The sequence below is a fragment of the Procambarus clarkii genome, chromosome 5 (genome assembly GCF_040958095.1).
Source record: "Procambarus clarkii isolate CNS0578487 chromosome 5, FALCON_Pclarkii_2.0, whole genome shotgun sequence".
Taxonomy (NCBI): Eukaryota; Metazoa; Arthropoda; class Malacostraca; order Decapoda; family Cambaridae; genus Procambarus; species Procambarus clarkii.
Window position 1 is genome coordinate 34,933,083 of NC_091154.1, and position 16,491 is coordinate 34,949,573.

Sequence of the window (16,491 nt, forward strand, 5' to 3'; positions counted from 1 at the left end):
CAAAAAATGTATATGCATCTTTTCATATATAATTATTTGTGTGTAAATACTATACATAGGGGATAATGCAGATACAGACTACAATCTGAACTCTATCAGAAAAGACAGCCTCACCAGCCAGTCAACAAACATATCGCTTTTCCCTCACTCCTTGCCTGAACTAGCTTCATGACAATGTGTCTCATGTTGCAGCCATCACTATCCTGACTACAGTATAGTGTCACAAATAACTAACTGTAAACATATACTAATATATATTGTTGACTGTTATAGTGTATATTAATTATAGTTATAGTGTATATACAATTCCATGTGTATCTGTAGATCAAAATTCAATACAAAGCTTCAAAGAGAGAATTTAACAAGTTTCTGCTGAAAATACTGGATCTGTTTGATACCTGCTTGATGAGGTGCTGGGAGTTGTTTTACTCCCCAAGCCTGGCCCGAGGCCAGGCTTGAATCAGCCTGGTTATGGTGGCAATGTGGGCCTGAGGGCTACACAGACAAAAAGTCTCTTAGACAAGACAATAACCTGGGAAAGGTGGCCCCAGGTCAGGCTAAGACAGGAGAAGTCCCATTAAAATGGTCCACAGTTAATCCACTATCACAGAAAATATGTTAAGTAACACACTTTCATTATAAAATTACACCTGAAAATACAGCTATCAGAAGTCACAAAAGGCCTTATTCTGCATTTTAAAATTTTTCCCATAAACATAATGGCACTATTTTATCCAGGACTTAAAAATTACGGAATGCATAATGGCACTGTATAAATGATGCAATACATTATCTGCCTATTTTTATGGAATATTTTTTCCAACAAAAATAATCCTCACCAGCATAAGAGCATTTGTGTCAAGCACAACACCATAGAGTCGAACAATGTGTTCAGAGTCTATGGTATGCATGATGGCTGCTTCTTTCAGAAACTCCATTGGCTGTGTTTGCATTCTCTCTTTACTGAGGCACTTGATAGCAACTTGAATCTGTGGAAAACATATATTTAAATTACCCAGTAATTACATAATATTCAATTTCACAGAATACACAAAAGCTAAGATTGATATCAAAATTAGAATTAGGCATTCAGTTAGGTTTGTGCATTGCATTTATATATGATACTTACTCTCTCTCCTTCCTCATTGGTCCAAACCCCTTGCTGGACCACACCAAACTCCCCAACACCCAACTCCTTGTTGATGACAATGGCATCAGCAGGGATGATGTGTTTACTAGGAACACGAACACTAGGACGCTCTCCAACATCATCAGGTACAACAACTTCTGGAGAGTCTAGGCCATCTTTACGTGTTAATAATATCTGTAAGATAAGTCATTCAAATACAATATTCTGTAGTCATACTTTATTATAGCTTCTAAACTATTAATTTTGTGGTGATATGCACAGTATTCATATACAATATATGTTTAATCCTTTTAATAACATTTAATTTTAGTGGATATCAGATATAAACACACATGTTACCTACACTCTTCTCACTTTTCTAATATCACAAGACTTAACAAAATACAAAATATTTCCCCTGGAGTTAACTGTACATTCAGAAAACAATCTATAAAAAGAATTCTAGTAATGTACCAAAACAGACTTTATTTTGAATGTGGGCAACTTCAAAATTTAATTTCTTTTCATTTAGAAACAAACCTTTTTGAACTTTGACAAGTATGTCTGAGGACAGTATTTGTGGAAGAACTTTTTGAGCCGGCGAATCTCTGGGCGGGACATCCCCATGGCTTGTAGGTCTTCATCAGCAACAAACTTTATTTGACCTACATTTTGCACCTGTCAGAATGAGTAAAAAAGATTTCAATTAAAAACAAAAAACACCCAAAGCCTAGGAAACCCTTGACCAGTTTATTTTTTTTACTTTGTCAAATGACCTCAACCATTGGCACTGTATGCCGGGAAAGTACCTCAACATCTTTTGAGCATAAATAATTGATAAATAGTTTTTGTGGTGCCATACCAATGGTATGACAATGGTACAATGGTACCACTGACATCAAGTAAGAACAAATTATTTTACTCTTTTAGGTTTCCATCTTGGCTTAACTTTCCAACTGGAAAAATAAACCCCAGAGAAAATGGGATTCCATTTTATAACAGGACTACAAAGCGAATTCCTAGATTGGAACACACTTAGTCTGTCTAATAATATAAACACCGTATATAGGTATACAGAATAGTGCTGATTTATACAAAATATCGTTAATTAAGAAGTGGTTAGAACAGATGGCATAGGAGTATAGGTATATTTCAACAGATAAATTAACTAATTTAAACTGTAATAAAAGCAATTTAGCTGCATATTACTGTCATACAGTACTATTCAAGTAGATATCCTGATCTAATACAAAAATGAACTGGATATTCAAAACATCACTAATGTATTTCTTTTAACATCATACAAAAGTGATGTGTTGCACGTCAATTAGAATAGCACTCTAGATATTATATGTATAACAATAACAAAAACTCATTGCCACACCATGTACACACCTTGAGAATATTCTTAAAATTGTTGAAATAGTGTTGAAGTTCAGCCTCAGTTAGGAACTCATAGAGTCCTGGTCCTCGCTGTATGGAAGTCATGGTTGCGGCTACAATGAAGTGGGAGCTGGGGTGATGGTGATAACAATTAAAAGTTACCACCCCTCGTTTCTTGCTACCTAACCACCATTTCTCCAACCCTGAAAAAGCCCAAACACTCATAAAAATGTCACCCTAAGATTTAAAACATTAAGAAAAAGATATGGTTCAAACAGCCTCATGCTGAAAAATGTTATCTAAAATCTGGTACATCTGAGGATACAAAGAGAATGGTGTTTTGTGTACAAGATCTCTAAAATTACAGTGCTGTAATGAGTACTAGGCAGAGGGGGGGAGGGGAGATGAAGTGGTGGGTGGCTAACTACTTACCTTGTGGTGGTTAGAAAAGTCAATGGCCCCCATGGTCTATGACAAGGCCTCCTGGTTATTGATCAGGCATCATAGCCAAGTTAATCATGCTACTGGTTACTGCATCACAACCAAGTTGATCAGGCACCTTCTGGAGGTGTTTATCAAGTTTCTTCTTTAATAAAGTTTGAGGTCTGTTGGCAGTCCCATTTACATGTAGTGAGGGGTGTCGAAAAGTCTTGGGCCCTTTATGCTTACACAGTACAGTACACTATAATTACAGAACAATACTGTAATATATATATCTACCTTAAGGTTACCTTGAGGTGTTTCCGGGGCTTAGCGTCCCGGCGTCCAGGTTGTTGAACAGGCCTCCTCGTTGCTGGACTGGTCAACCAGGCTGTTGGACGCAGCTGCTCGCAACCTGATGTATGAATCACAGCCTGGTTGATCAGGTATTCTTTGGAGGTGCTTATCAAGTTCTCTCTTTGAACACTCTGAGGGGTCGACCAGTTATGCCCCTTATGTGTAGTGGAAGCATGTAGAGTTCTCTCTCAGAGTACCTGTTGCACATCTGCTTTTCAACAGGGGTATTTAGCATCCTGCTATGCCTTCTGGTCTCATGTGATGTTATTTCTGTGTGCAGGTTTGGGACCAGCCCCTCTACTATTTTCCATGTGTAAATTATTATGTATCTCTCCCACCTGCGCTCAAGAGAATTTAGGCTCTTTAGTCGGTCCCAGTAGTTTAGATGTTTTACCGAGTGGATTCTAGCAGTAAATGATCTCTGCACCTCTCTCTTCTAAGTATATTTATTTTAACAATATTTTTCAGTGGGATTATTTTGCACATTTTACCATGCCTCCTGGTTTTGAAAATAGTTATTTCATTGTGCTTATTTGGAAAAAGTCTCTAATATTTTCCATTTGTAGATCATCAGGTAACTCCATCATTTGCATTTGAGAGAATTCAATTTGAAGAATTTTAAGTTTCAATAATTTAAGAGTTTTATTAAATGGATTCAGACCATAAATTTATCTGCACATTCTAGAGGCCTAAAATTAAACCAGCCTTAAATGGAGCAGTTTGTGTGCAACAGTATTCCACCCTTGAGAGTTTTGTACTAATGTTTTGATAATTATCATCAATGACTACCTTGAGGTTACTTTAAGTTAGTTTTAGGTACAACTGAGTACATTAGATGTACCTCTCCAGCATACCTGGAGAGGGTTTTGAAAGCTTTTCTGTTACCTGAGCCCAAGCCAGGGCCATGCTCGACTTGTAATAACTAGGTCCAACAGGTTGTTCCTTGGAGCCGCTTGTAAACCCACAGAGCCGCTACAACATAGTTGCTCTGGCACTTCTTGAAAGAACTTATTTTATCTAAATACTTCTTAAGACATTCACCTTTGTTCTAGCAATATTTCTAATGCTTGCTGGGAAAGTACTGAATAGCCGTGGAGCTTTGATTTTCAGGCAGTGTTCACTGATTGTGCCATAGTGAACACTGATTGTGCCGCAACACACACACACACACATACATATATTAAGATATTTTATATATATATATATATATATATATATATATATATATATATATATATATATATATATATATATATATATATATATATATATATATATATATATATAAATAAATAACTGAAAACTCACACCCCAGAAGTGACTCGAACCCATACTGCCAGGAGCAACGCAACTGGTGTGTACAGGACACCTTAATCCACTCGACCATCACGACCGGACAAAAGGAGGTGATAGCCGAAGCTATATGAACCCCCCCCCTCCCGCTGGCACTCGGATGGTAATCTTGGGCATAGTATTTTATTAAAATCACCTCATTCTTTGGGGCACACATGAGGAACACAAATGCGAACAAGCCTGAATGGTCCCCAGGACTATATGCAAATGAAAACTCACACCCCAGAAGTGACTCGAACCCATACTGCCAGGAGCAACGCAACGGGTGTGTACAGGACACCCTAATCCACTCGACCATCACGACCGGACAAAAGGAGGTGATAGCCGAAGCTATTTGAACCACCCCCCCCGCCGGCACTCGGATGTAATCTTGGGCATAGTATTTTATCAAATCACTTCATTCTTTGGGGCACACGTGAGGAACACAAATGCGAACAAGCCTGAATGGTCCCCAGGACTATATGCAAATGAAAACTCACACCCCAGAAGTGACTCGAACCCATACTGCCAGGAGCAACGCAACGGGTGCGTACAGGACACCTTAATCCACTCGACCATCATGACCGGACAAAAGGAGGTGATAGCCGAAGCTATTTGAACCCCCCCCCCCCCCTGCTGGCACTCGGATGGTAATCTTGGGCATAGTATTTTATTAAATCACCTCATTCTTTGGGGCACACATGAGGAACACAAATGCGAACAAGCCTGAATGGTCTCCAGGACTATATGCAACTGAAAACTCACGTGTGCCCCATGTCGACCGGACCTCTTTTGTCCGGTCGTGTTGGTCGAGTGGTTAAGGGATCCTGTACATCAGTTGCAGTGCTTCTGGCAGTATGGGTTCGAGTCACTTCTGGGGTGTGAGTTTTCAGTTTATATATATATTATATTATATATATATATACACACACACACACACACAGTAAGTATATATACTGTTGGTCAAACCATCAACCAGGAGACCCTGGACAGAGAACGGGCCAAGGAAACATTACTCTGGAATCACCACAAGGTAACCACATGTCCGAAAGGCAGACAGCCCATCTGCTATTATAACTGGTTCTATATTTCCCATTTCTAAACTTTTCCCTCCACTTGATTGTTGCCGCTGCAGGCGGCTAGTTTACTGTACACCCCATACATATCCTGCGAGCGGTAGCGCAAAAAGCATTACAGAGGGCAGAGAAGATCTTTATCAGACCTCATCTTAGATTATTACATAAACAATATCATCTATCCTGCACACCTTATAGTTTCAAAGTCAGCTAGTTAGAGAATGTTCTATTTCAAGAGCTATATATTTACAGTAAGTTATTATTCATTAATGTCTTATCACTAATCACTTATCATTAGTCTTATCACTAATATATAATTGTTTCGGCAATGGAGATATTCCAGAGTCCCTTCACTTGTGTCTCTCCATCCTCTTTACTAAAAAAAAAAAAAAAAAAAAATAGATGGTACCAATAATTTAGGCGTTTTATCATGTCTATGCGTGCTGCATAGGTTTTCTGTATTCCTTTTATTTCAGCACTCTTCCTGCTCTGAAAGGGGAAATGAGTACTGATTAGCGCTGAAGGACCGGATCAGTGATTTAAATAGTATTAGCACTGCTGTGGGATCCCTGGATTTCAACGTTCTCATAACCCATTCTATCATTTTCCTGGTTGCCGCCATATTTGCTTGGTTATGTTCACTAAACATCAGATCGTCAGACTTCATAATTCCCCAGCCCGTCCTCCAAACAAAGACTTAAAAGTGATTTCATGCACCCGCCAAACCACTGTTTATGAATGAGAAACTGTTTACACAAGACTCAACTGATTTCGTTCGAACACTTCCGGAACAAGTGCTTCACTGACGAATTTTGTTCGAACCACAACGCTGTAAATGCTTCACCCACGTACTACAAATACAAATAATCGCCAAAAGAACCTAAACACCTAAACTATGCCTATATATGCACAATATGCTAATATACTATAATATTAATTTATATTTGAGAAAATTCCTATTTTGAATGAACAGCATGTTAAAATTGATGAATGCGTCTGTGGGGTCAACCGCTGGACGGAATGGACTTTAGTCCAGGACGGGTTGTAATTCCCAGATCTTTTACATGTTTTTTTTTTACTTTGTGTCCTGTATCCTATATTTCGTGTAAGGTCATCATGCCACAATAGCTACGAGGAGAGGTTAGAGGCACTGAATATGCCAAACTAGAAGGTAAAAGAAAAAGAGAGGTGATATGATGAATACGTACAAAATAGTAACGAGATTCGACAAAATTTATAGGGAAGAATTCCTGAGATCTGGAACTTCAAGAACACGACGTCATAGATTTAAACTACCTAAACAAAGCTGTCGAAGAAATGTAAAAAAATTCACTTTCGAAAACAGAGTGGTACACAGTTAGAACAAGAGAGATGGTGGTGGTTTAAACCGTCAGTAGTTTCATGTATGTGTGATATGACAATATGTGTCATATCTTTATATGACAAAGAGTGCTGGAAAGACGGGACACCACGAGCGTAGCTTTCATCCTGTAACTACATTTAGATAATTACGCATGCTAACAGCTCGCTCCTGCAGGCACAAATAGTAAATACACCCCCCCCCCACATGTACGCAATACGTTATTCAGTCAGTGACCAAGCAACTTATTAAACTACATATATGTACCAATGAACTGTCTGATAATTATACAAATGTTTACACTGTAGCCGCAAAACTGATCATACTAATCTTGCAACGTGCCAAATTACATCAGATGACATAGCAAGGCAAAATTGTATATAACTTACATCCGCATCACTTCTTACCGTTGTGAAATTAAAACCCGTGGCAGGTGGAGCTGGTGGAGGGGGAGGGAGGGGGGCGTGGCTGGCTGGCTTGATGGCTGGCTTACCCTTCTTTCCCTGCACACACTTCTCTTGCCACCATGCTCTACTCTTCCCACCAGCCTGCCTTCTGCCACACCGACACAATGCTGCTCTTGCTGCTGCCAACGCCACACTCTGAAAATATAGAAATATTTATCTTTCTGTTCATGTCTGTGTATCTACCTGTTTACCTGTCTATCTCTATCTGAGCATGCGATATTATGAACAGCTGAAAACCCGATGAAAAACTACATAGAGGCAAAAAACACAATTTCAGACTTTATGAGAATCGCTGGGGGGGGGGGTTGCAATGGGATCCAATCCTTCTTAAAGATGGGCAATGTGGTCGACCCCGACTAGCCTATGACAGTGCCGTATCTGCCAGCATTCAGCAAGCAAAATTGGGTGAGACTAGTCTCAAACATCTGGCCTCCAGCTTTGGGCAGACTCACAGTTGTTGTTGTTATTGTTGTTTTAGATTCAGCTACTTGGAACAAAATTTCCATGTAGCACGGGCTATGGTGAACCCGAAATTGAGTTCAGTTATTCACGATAACCTTGTTACTGTGATATCTGGGTCAAAGTTTTAAAAGAAGGTAGAGTTCCGTCTTTTCGCACTGAGTTTAGTCTTTTGTTTTAACAATGTTATCTTGGTGGCGGATATAGATGCACAGTGTTCACTAGTGTGTCCTATTCTTCAACTGCTTTTTTAACCATTGTAGTCGCTGTGGATTTTGCCTTTAATGCAGCTGCTCTTGTTGGTTGAATGTTGAGTTTGATGCGCAGGGCGTCAGTTGCTTCACATTCCAGTAAGTAATGTATTAGTGGCATTTTTTGCATCTGTTCCACAGATATAACACTAACTATTGGGGTTATTACCTCCCAGGAGCGCCTGTAGCCAAGTCTGAGTCTGTGTATGGCTACTGCAATGTCTCTGGATAGGTTTTTGCCAGGCTTGAAAGAGTAGTACGTAGTAGCTTGCTCGTACCACATCGCAGTGGATCTTCCTTCCGCTACTTTGGCTCTGCTTTGACTTTTGATAGTTGTGAGTATTTTCTTCTTGATTTGCTCCTTAATCTGTGAAAAACTTGGAGGTGTTTTAACCAGGTAGAGCAATGGCAGTTTTTGCTAGTGAGTCTGCCTTTTCATTACCATCTATGCCAACGTGACTTGGTATCCAATTTAGGGTGATTGACAGCCCTAGATTGTGTGCTTCTTGTTCTCTATGTAGGATTTATGTGATGAGTTGTATATTATCTCTGTGCTGGCTGGATAACAATGCTTGGAGCGAAGATTTAGAATCAGTATGAATGATTTTATATTGTAAATTATTCTCAGTTACATAATTTATGGCCTCTTATACAGACAAACATTTCCTTTCATAGATCTACAAGAGGGAGTACCCGGCTGCGTCCAGGTCTCTCCGCCCCATTTCCCTCTCCCAACATCACCCCTTTCCTCCCATCTCCTCCTATCTCCGTTCTATCCACCTTTCTCCGACCCTTTCCTTCCGTCTCTTCAAATATTCTCATTCCACCTCCTCCCTCTGTCTTTCTCTCAAAAATGATATAACAAAACACTGAAACTGCTAAGTCTATGGCCAACAGAATATTTCAGTATTTGCTCCGTGAAAATCGCACGACAGGATAGGGGGGGGGGGGTAGATACCGATATTTCTTAGTGTGGCACTGGGTGCTGCTCCTGACTGACCTATGACACTCCCATACCCCACATGTTTCATGTGTGAAAGTTGGATGAGGTAACCAAATATCTGGCCTCCAGCATCGGTCAGACAGGCAAACATTGTTACAGATATAGATATATCTAGAAATGGAAGTATCTCTCCAAGGCTGGAGGCAACACGGGAGACATCTCCCGTCACGCAGGGTACAGTCGCACCTCCACAGATCTCCAGTATCAGCTCTTGATACTGGTAATGGCTCAAAAGAGCCACCACTTACGGGCTATTCATGCCCGTGCCACCTTTTGGGTGGCTTAATCTTCATCAATCAATCAATCGATGGAGGCCAGATGCTTGCAGCTAGCTTCGTCCAATTTTTCCCAGTAACTGCTATTAGTTACCTTACCTTGCCATGATTCAATGGTTTAACGTACATTCCTCTCCCCCTTTCCCTTCCTTTCCTACATCTCCCTCCCTACTTCTCCCTTCCCTGACGAAAAAGTCTCTGGAAAACAAAACCCCAATACCAGAATTCATACACGTTGCAATAAGAGCCGATCCTTCTTAAAGAGAAACATGGGGATGGACCCCCCCCCCCTTCCTATTATAATCTCTATACAATTACAAATCCCCATGGGCGGTTACTTGGTGGGTGAGACTAGCCCCAAGCATCAGGCTTCCAGTCTCGGACAGTATATTCCTGGGCTCTAGCAGACTCAAACCGCAGACCTCCCACGCGTGTGAGGCGCCTACGTGTTCACCTACATAGAAGCGTGTACCGACATGTGCAAAACAAGTATAGAAAGCACCAATATAGGCTAAATGCATTGTTGTGGGTATGTGGGGAGGGAGTGGATGGGTGGGAGGGTGTTGGGCGTCCACATCGAGGCCAAACGGTCACTACCGACTGCCACATTCCTGAGGTGGTCACTGAGTATCCAGCCGGCCACTCCAGTCACCGCCACCCAGTCTGTCAGTCCGCCACAACAATCACCACCACCCAGTCTGTCAGTCCGCCACAACAATCACCACCACCCAGTCTGTCAGTCCGCCACAACAATCACCACCACCCAGTCTGTCAGTCCGCCACTCCAATCACCACCACCCAGTCTGTCAGTCCGCCACTCCAATCACCGCCACCCAGTCTGTCGGTTACCTAAACCCGATGGGCAAACCACTCCAAATACTCGTTAATCTAGCCTCCAAACAAAGGATGTATTAACTAATACGAATAAAAAAAAAACGTTTTACACACGACTCAACACTGACGACGTTTGAGCATTTCTCGAACAGTATTTCGATAGCGAACTATTTGTAAATACTCAGGCAATACAATACAAATAATCGCCAACATAACATAAACACCTTAACCTATTAATACATAACATTTTAATATATAATATTAATTTATATGCGAGAGCAATCCTATTTGTAATACTCAATACGTTAATATTGACGACTGCGGCTTGGGGGGGGGGGGAGGGGGAAGGCCTCTGCTGCAAGAAGCCTGACCTGAGGAGAGGACGCGTCAAAACCCAAAGGTCCATGGGTTCACTGTGTGCACCTAACACCATGCTTTGGTTCTGAGGATCAATGTCCCAGCAGCCCGGTCTCTGACCAGGCCTCCTGGTCGTTGATCTGGGTTATCCTGGCCGCTCTTCGCAGTGTGACGTATGAATGTACAACCGGTTGATCAGGTTGAGCACCGAGGCGGGGACGACGAGATCGCATCAGCCAATCAGCTCGGGTAGCAGCTCCCTCCTCCTCCTCCTCCTCCAGGAGCTTTTACTCTGTATGCCAGCTTCGTTAGTCAAGCAACACTTACCCATGTCTAAACTTATGTCGTGGGGGTGTGGTGTGAATCGGCACTATGCCAGATGTGCCCACCTTATAACCAAGTCTATATTCCTCACCGAGCACATTGTTTATTTTTTTTATCACTAGCTCTTTAGTTCACCAGAAATAACTTGTAAATCAAAGCCAAATATATTTTTCGGTACTAAAATATGAAACCCCTCATATCAATCATAATTTCTCTGAGGAAGCAACACTTGCTAAACATAAACCAAAAGTTGAGCTACAATGCGATGCACGTGCACGCGCGCAAAGAATGGGATCCACTCTTGAATATGCAGCCTCGGCATGGAACCCTCGCATGAAAAGGCACAAGACAAAAATTTGAACTACGAGAAAAGACACGTATGGACATCTTCAGGGGGAAACTAGATTCTTTCCTCCAAGGAGTGCCGGACCAACCGGGCAGTGGTGGGTATGTGGGCCTGCGGGCCGCTCCATGCAACAGCCTAGTGGACCAAACTCTCACAAGTCAAGCCTGGCCTCGGGACGGGCTTGGGGAGTAGAACAACTCCCAGAACCCCATCAACCAGGTATCAACCAGGACAGAGAACGTGGAGGAGGCCTGTATAAAGTTACGGCTTACCTTGCGATGATTTCGGGGCTCAACGTCTCCGCGGCCCGGTCCTCGACCAGACCTCCTGGTTGCTAGACTGGTCAACCAGGCTCTGGGTATGTTGGTAACTTCCATGTGATCAAGGAGACTTAAAAACCCCTGGGTCTTCATGTCTTAGTGTGATCGTTCCCTAAGGAGATCGTATGGAAGCAAACACAACTGGCAGACAAAAATCCCGTGTGATGGGGGGGGGGGGAGGCCTGGTGACTGAGTGGATAGCGCTCGGGGGTCGTAATCCTAAGGGCCTGGGTTCGATTCGAGGCCGGGCAGACAGGCAGTTTCTTTCACCGTGATGCACCTGTTCACCTATCAGTAAATAGGCACCTGGGGTTTAGACAGCTGCTACGGGCTGGTTCCTGGGGATGTGTACGCACGCGCGCGTTAAGAGAGAAATGAATGTAGTAGACATACTTGGGGAAAATAGATTGGTTAGAAAGGAGAGGTCTAAGAGCTAATACTATTTGTACCTGCAGAATCGAGGTAACACACACAAACCCCCCACACACACGAACACAAACACACACACACAAACCCCCCACACACACGAACACAAACAAACACACACAAACCCACATCAAAGAGCCAAAGCTCAACCCCCGCAAGCACAAATAGGTGAGTACACGGGAATTAAACCTCACGTCGCTGGAAGACAGAAGAGTTAGGGGGAATATGATCACCACATACAAGATTCTCAGAGGAATTGACAGGGTAGATAGTAGTAGGTATCCATCAGTCTCAGGAGACTATGGAGTTGCGCTCCATAGTGCCCCTATTGTGCCTCTTTATCTACCTGGCTCCATAGTGCCAGGGTAGATAAAGACAGACTATTTACCACAAGGGGAACACGCACTAGGGAACACAGGTGGAAATTGAGTGCCCAAATGAGCCAGAGAGACGTTAGAAAATAATTTTTTCAATGTTAGTGTAGTAGACAAATGGAATGCATTAGGAAGTGATGTGGTGGAGGTTGAGCCAGAGCTCAACCCCCGCAAGCACAACTAGGCAACTAGGCCAGTACACACACACACTTCCTCGCCGTGTGTGTCCGTGCACACGTGTTTAAGAGCACAAATTAACACTCATTCTAAAGCACTGCATCACATAATAAACGACTTATTAATACACCACAGCTCATTTTAAATATAATTTTGTAGTACTGTACCTGAAAACTATTTATTGCCAACATTTCCTTAATTGTCATGAAGAGCAACAAGAGCGGCACAGCAACAGAAGACAGTCAAGAAAATGCCACAGCAAAAGAGGAGGAACATGTAGTGTTGAGGCTTGGGGGGGGGGGGGGAGGGGGGGGAACACTCGCACATGAGGCAGCCAGCCTGATGGCCTGTAAGGGATAACTACCAGCTGCCACTTCACTCAAATATTTCCTTCCATAAGTACATACTCTCACCCACATGACCCTCACTTCCTCTCACTTTTATGGCTTACTGTATACAACGTATGTCCTGCCCCTTTTCCCCCTTTTTGTGGTTATTTGTATGACCCAGTTGACCCGCTTCATGTATGGTCCAGCTTGCTCCAGCTCAATATTTGTACTTTGCCTAATACAGGCGGGATTACAATATAAGACGCGTCATATCTTCCAAGATTTACTTGCAGTCTTCTGGGAAGACGACCTTTCTTGCTGATAACGGATTCTTCTTACACTGGCATGAGCTAAATACACTTAGAGTTTGAAAGACTTGAGGCGTCATGTTTCTGAGAAGCGAGCGAGGACGGTTTAGACAAACGGTCCCTCTTAGCAAGAACACGGACCAACTGTTCCAATACAGCTTAATGCCCCGAAACCTTATCTCGTTAGCATAGTCGTCGTCTATTTCGTTACCAAATCAACTTTTTTACGTTAAAAAATTAATTACTTGTATAAGCACGGAAGAGGGAAGCAAAAGGGAGGTGATAAAGATGAACAATGCTGAGAAGTGAGAAGATTTAAATGAAATGCATAAGACTAGAGAAGTGCGGCGACACTGGTCTAAGATTACCAGCCTTAAGCTCACACCACGCCCTCCCCCGCCCCAGCTAGCCTGTGGCTTCAACTCTACCCACCAACCAACCTCCCCGCAATATTCCCCCCTCCCCCACCATTCCATAATTTTATTCAATTCTCCCCCACCATTCCTCTTATATTACCGTGTAATGGCCCCATCACCCACCCACTCGCCTCGCCCACGTTTTACTGCTACTACTAGTCAGAGGTGCAGCTGCAAGGCGACACAATCTTCCTGGTAGTGGCAAGTGGCCGCCTTCGTGGTCATAGGACAGACCAACCCGTCCTCTCAACTAACAAGTCGCCTGTTTTTACATTATCATAACCAACCTTACAAATGAAACTTATTAATTCAAGTAACGACTATCAAAATAGTTTTCCATACATCGGAATCGATAGGATAGGAGAGTTGCTTAGGCTCGAACGTTTACAGGAGAGGAGAAACAGCCTAAGTTACTCTATCATTTTTGAGATGTATCTTATGGTCTCCAATGCACAAAATAGGGGCACTAGGAAAAGTCGCAGCTCACAAATACCCACGTTTTCTACGCACTGGATGGTTAGGTTAGGACGGTACCTTCCTGACTGGAAGCAGAGGAACTCCACAACTTTTAACCTTTACCAGTGTATAACTTGTAATCTTTAAATATCTAATAAAGCAAAACAAGTACAAAAAAGAAAGGTGGGTTATAGAGCAAAACAACGTGGAAACTGCAGTGGAGGGGGACCCAAAAATCCCCTCTATTGCGTTGTGTGAGCTTTTCTCCCAGGATATGGGTCCCCCTTCATCCAGCCGGGGGCGGTACCCACTATATTCTCATGTAATGTGTGAAAGGAGAATATACATATTCTCCTTTCACCTTGCAGGGAGTTATATGTGCAGTTGCAGTACGGTATCAGCGTCAAGCGTGAAAAGTATCCATGTGTTTATTATTATTTGTTTAAAACGCAGCACCAAAGTGTTAGTGAAGGTCAGTGTGGAGTGTGAAGCCCTCGAGGGTGAGTGGCATCTGGCAGAGTGGTGGAGGGTCAGGTGGTGTATACTGACGTCAGGGCACCGTGGTGTACCGTCATTGACGTCGTGGCGTCTTAACGCACCCACTACTGATCCCCACCACCTACATAACACACACGTTCCTGGTAAGTGATCTACCTGGTTAACATATACGATAGGTCAGCTAATTAGAGGATTTCCTTGGAGAAACGAGTCTTGTGTTAGGCTTTTTTGTACATTTTCGCGCAGGACATTTGTATTGATGGTGTCTGGTGATGGTGTGTGTGTGTGTGTTGTAACGGTGAGTGTTGCAGCATGTCCGTTTGGTGCACATGGCAGGAACTACAACTTGTCTTCGTTGATCATACATAGTTCTCCTTACACTAGTGTGGAAGTTTGCTGTCCCTTCCTATGGTTGTTACCGAGACAAATTTTTGTACTTCACTAAGCCTGGCTGGGGGGAAGGGCAGTCATGTCTACTGACAACTTGATCGTTTAGACTGTTGCTTGCAATGCCCCGCAGACCCCCACACATCCACTACAACCCCGCTGATCCGGCACTTCCTGTTGACACTTGACAAATTACCTCTTGAAAGCACACACTTTTGTTCAGGCAATATTACTTATATTGTTGTAAAAGAAGCGAGAAGAGCCGAGGAGCTCTGATGTTCGTAGTGTTCTGTGAGTGTGCCTATGCCATCTGAACTCCTCACCGCGCCTATTCTGAACCTCTTACTTCAGTGTGTAATATGCATGACAAATGAGTAAACAAGAGCGAAATGTGAGAGAGAATGCAAATCACTGGAGCGTAAAAGCAAGAGAGCTGTGCTGATCTAAACTAAGGAATCTTCAATATTGTAACTGGAGCGACCTTACTGAAGAACTAGTGCCCACCACCATAATACTCTCAGTAGTCAGCATTATAATAACACACATACCAACTCTCCCCGTAGTCCAACTGGTTGGTCACCATTCCTTTCCCCTGTCCCATCCCAAATCCTTATCCTGACCCCTTCCAAGTGCTATATAGTCGTAATGGCTTAGCGTTTCTCCTGATAAGTCCCGCGTGCCATTAAGGACCAGGATGGACACACACTGCCTCCAACCCTGAATGATGATATTGGAAGGTACAACAAACCCCAAGTTAGGACCTTCTAGTGCTCACAGCACTCACTCAAAGACGTAGTTAACTTACGGCAACCCTTAAGACATCTCCCGGGTAAAGCGCTCATATCAAATAACAATAATTGTGTCACATTTAGGCACTACGAGGGTAGAGGAAATCATCTACAGAAACACATGGAGTGAGTCATGAGGGATACCGCAGGCCAGACATTAACACAAGACATTTATGGTGCGACAGTTATTGGTGGGTGACACCGTCAAGACAACAGAAGGCTTAAGACGCCCACCTCACCCGCCACACTCATCACAGTAAGACCACCTCACTCGGCCTCCACAAGCACAAGCACACACACACACACACACACACCGCACCCCCTTCACGTGGTGTGTGGTCCCCCACGTGGTGTGGTTCAACACGCTTGTGCTCTCTTAGAGTGGAGTACTGCTGCACTATGACGGCCCCTTTCCAAGCTGGAGAAATTGCTGACCTGGAGAGAGTGTAGAGATCCTTTACTGTTAGAATCTACTCAGTAAAATATCTGAACTATTAGGGCCGACTAAAATGCGCAAATCTGTATTCTCTTGAGCGCAGGCGGGAGATATACATAATAATTTACACGTGGACAATAGTAGAGGGGCTGGTCCCCAAACCTGCACACACAAATAACATCACATGAGACCAGAAGGCATGG

General features: G+C 43.0%; 1 protein-coding gene across 4 annotated transcripts in view; it reads right to left on the reverse strand.

The window, feature by feature from the left end:
* The window catches only part of Ack-like (activated Cdc42 kinase-like), a 110,154-nt gene that overhangs the window by 32,273 nt on the left and 61,390 nt on the right, over nucleotides 1-16,491 (reverse strand). For 3 of the 4 annotated variants that reach the window (XM_069301027.1, XM_045749799.2, XM_045749790.2), the window contains 5 exons: nucleotides 7,465-7,657; nucleotides 2,525-2,715; nucleotides 1,670-1,807; nucleotides 1,130-1,324; nucleotides 840-989 (listed from right to left, as the gene is read on the reverse strand). In XM_069301027.1, coding sequence (XP_069157128.1) covers nucleotides 840-989; nucleotides 1,130-1,324; nucleotides 1,670-1,807; nucleotides 2,525-2,617 — 576 coding nt within the window. In that variant the 5' untranslated portion in view covers nucleotides 2,618-2,715; nucleotides 7,465-7,657. Of the gene's footprint in view, nucleotides 1-839; nucleotides 990-1,129; nucleotides 1,325-1,669; nucleotides 1,808-2,524; nucleotides 2,716-7,464; nucleotides 7,660-16,491 lie in introns of all 4 variants that reach the window. The other variant, XM_045749827.2, reaches the window with a different exon arrangement.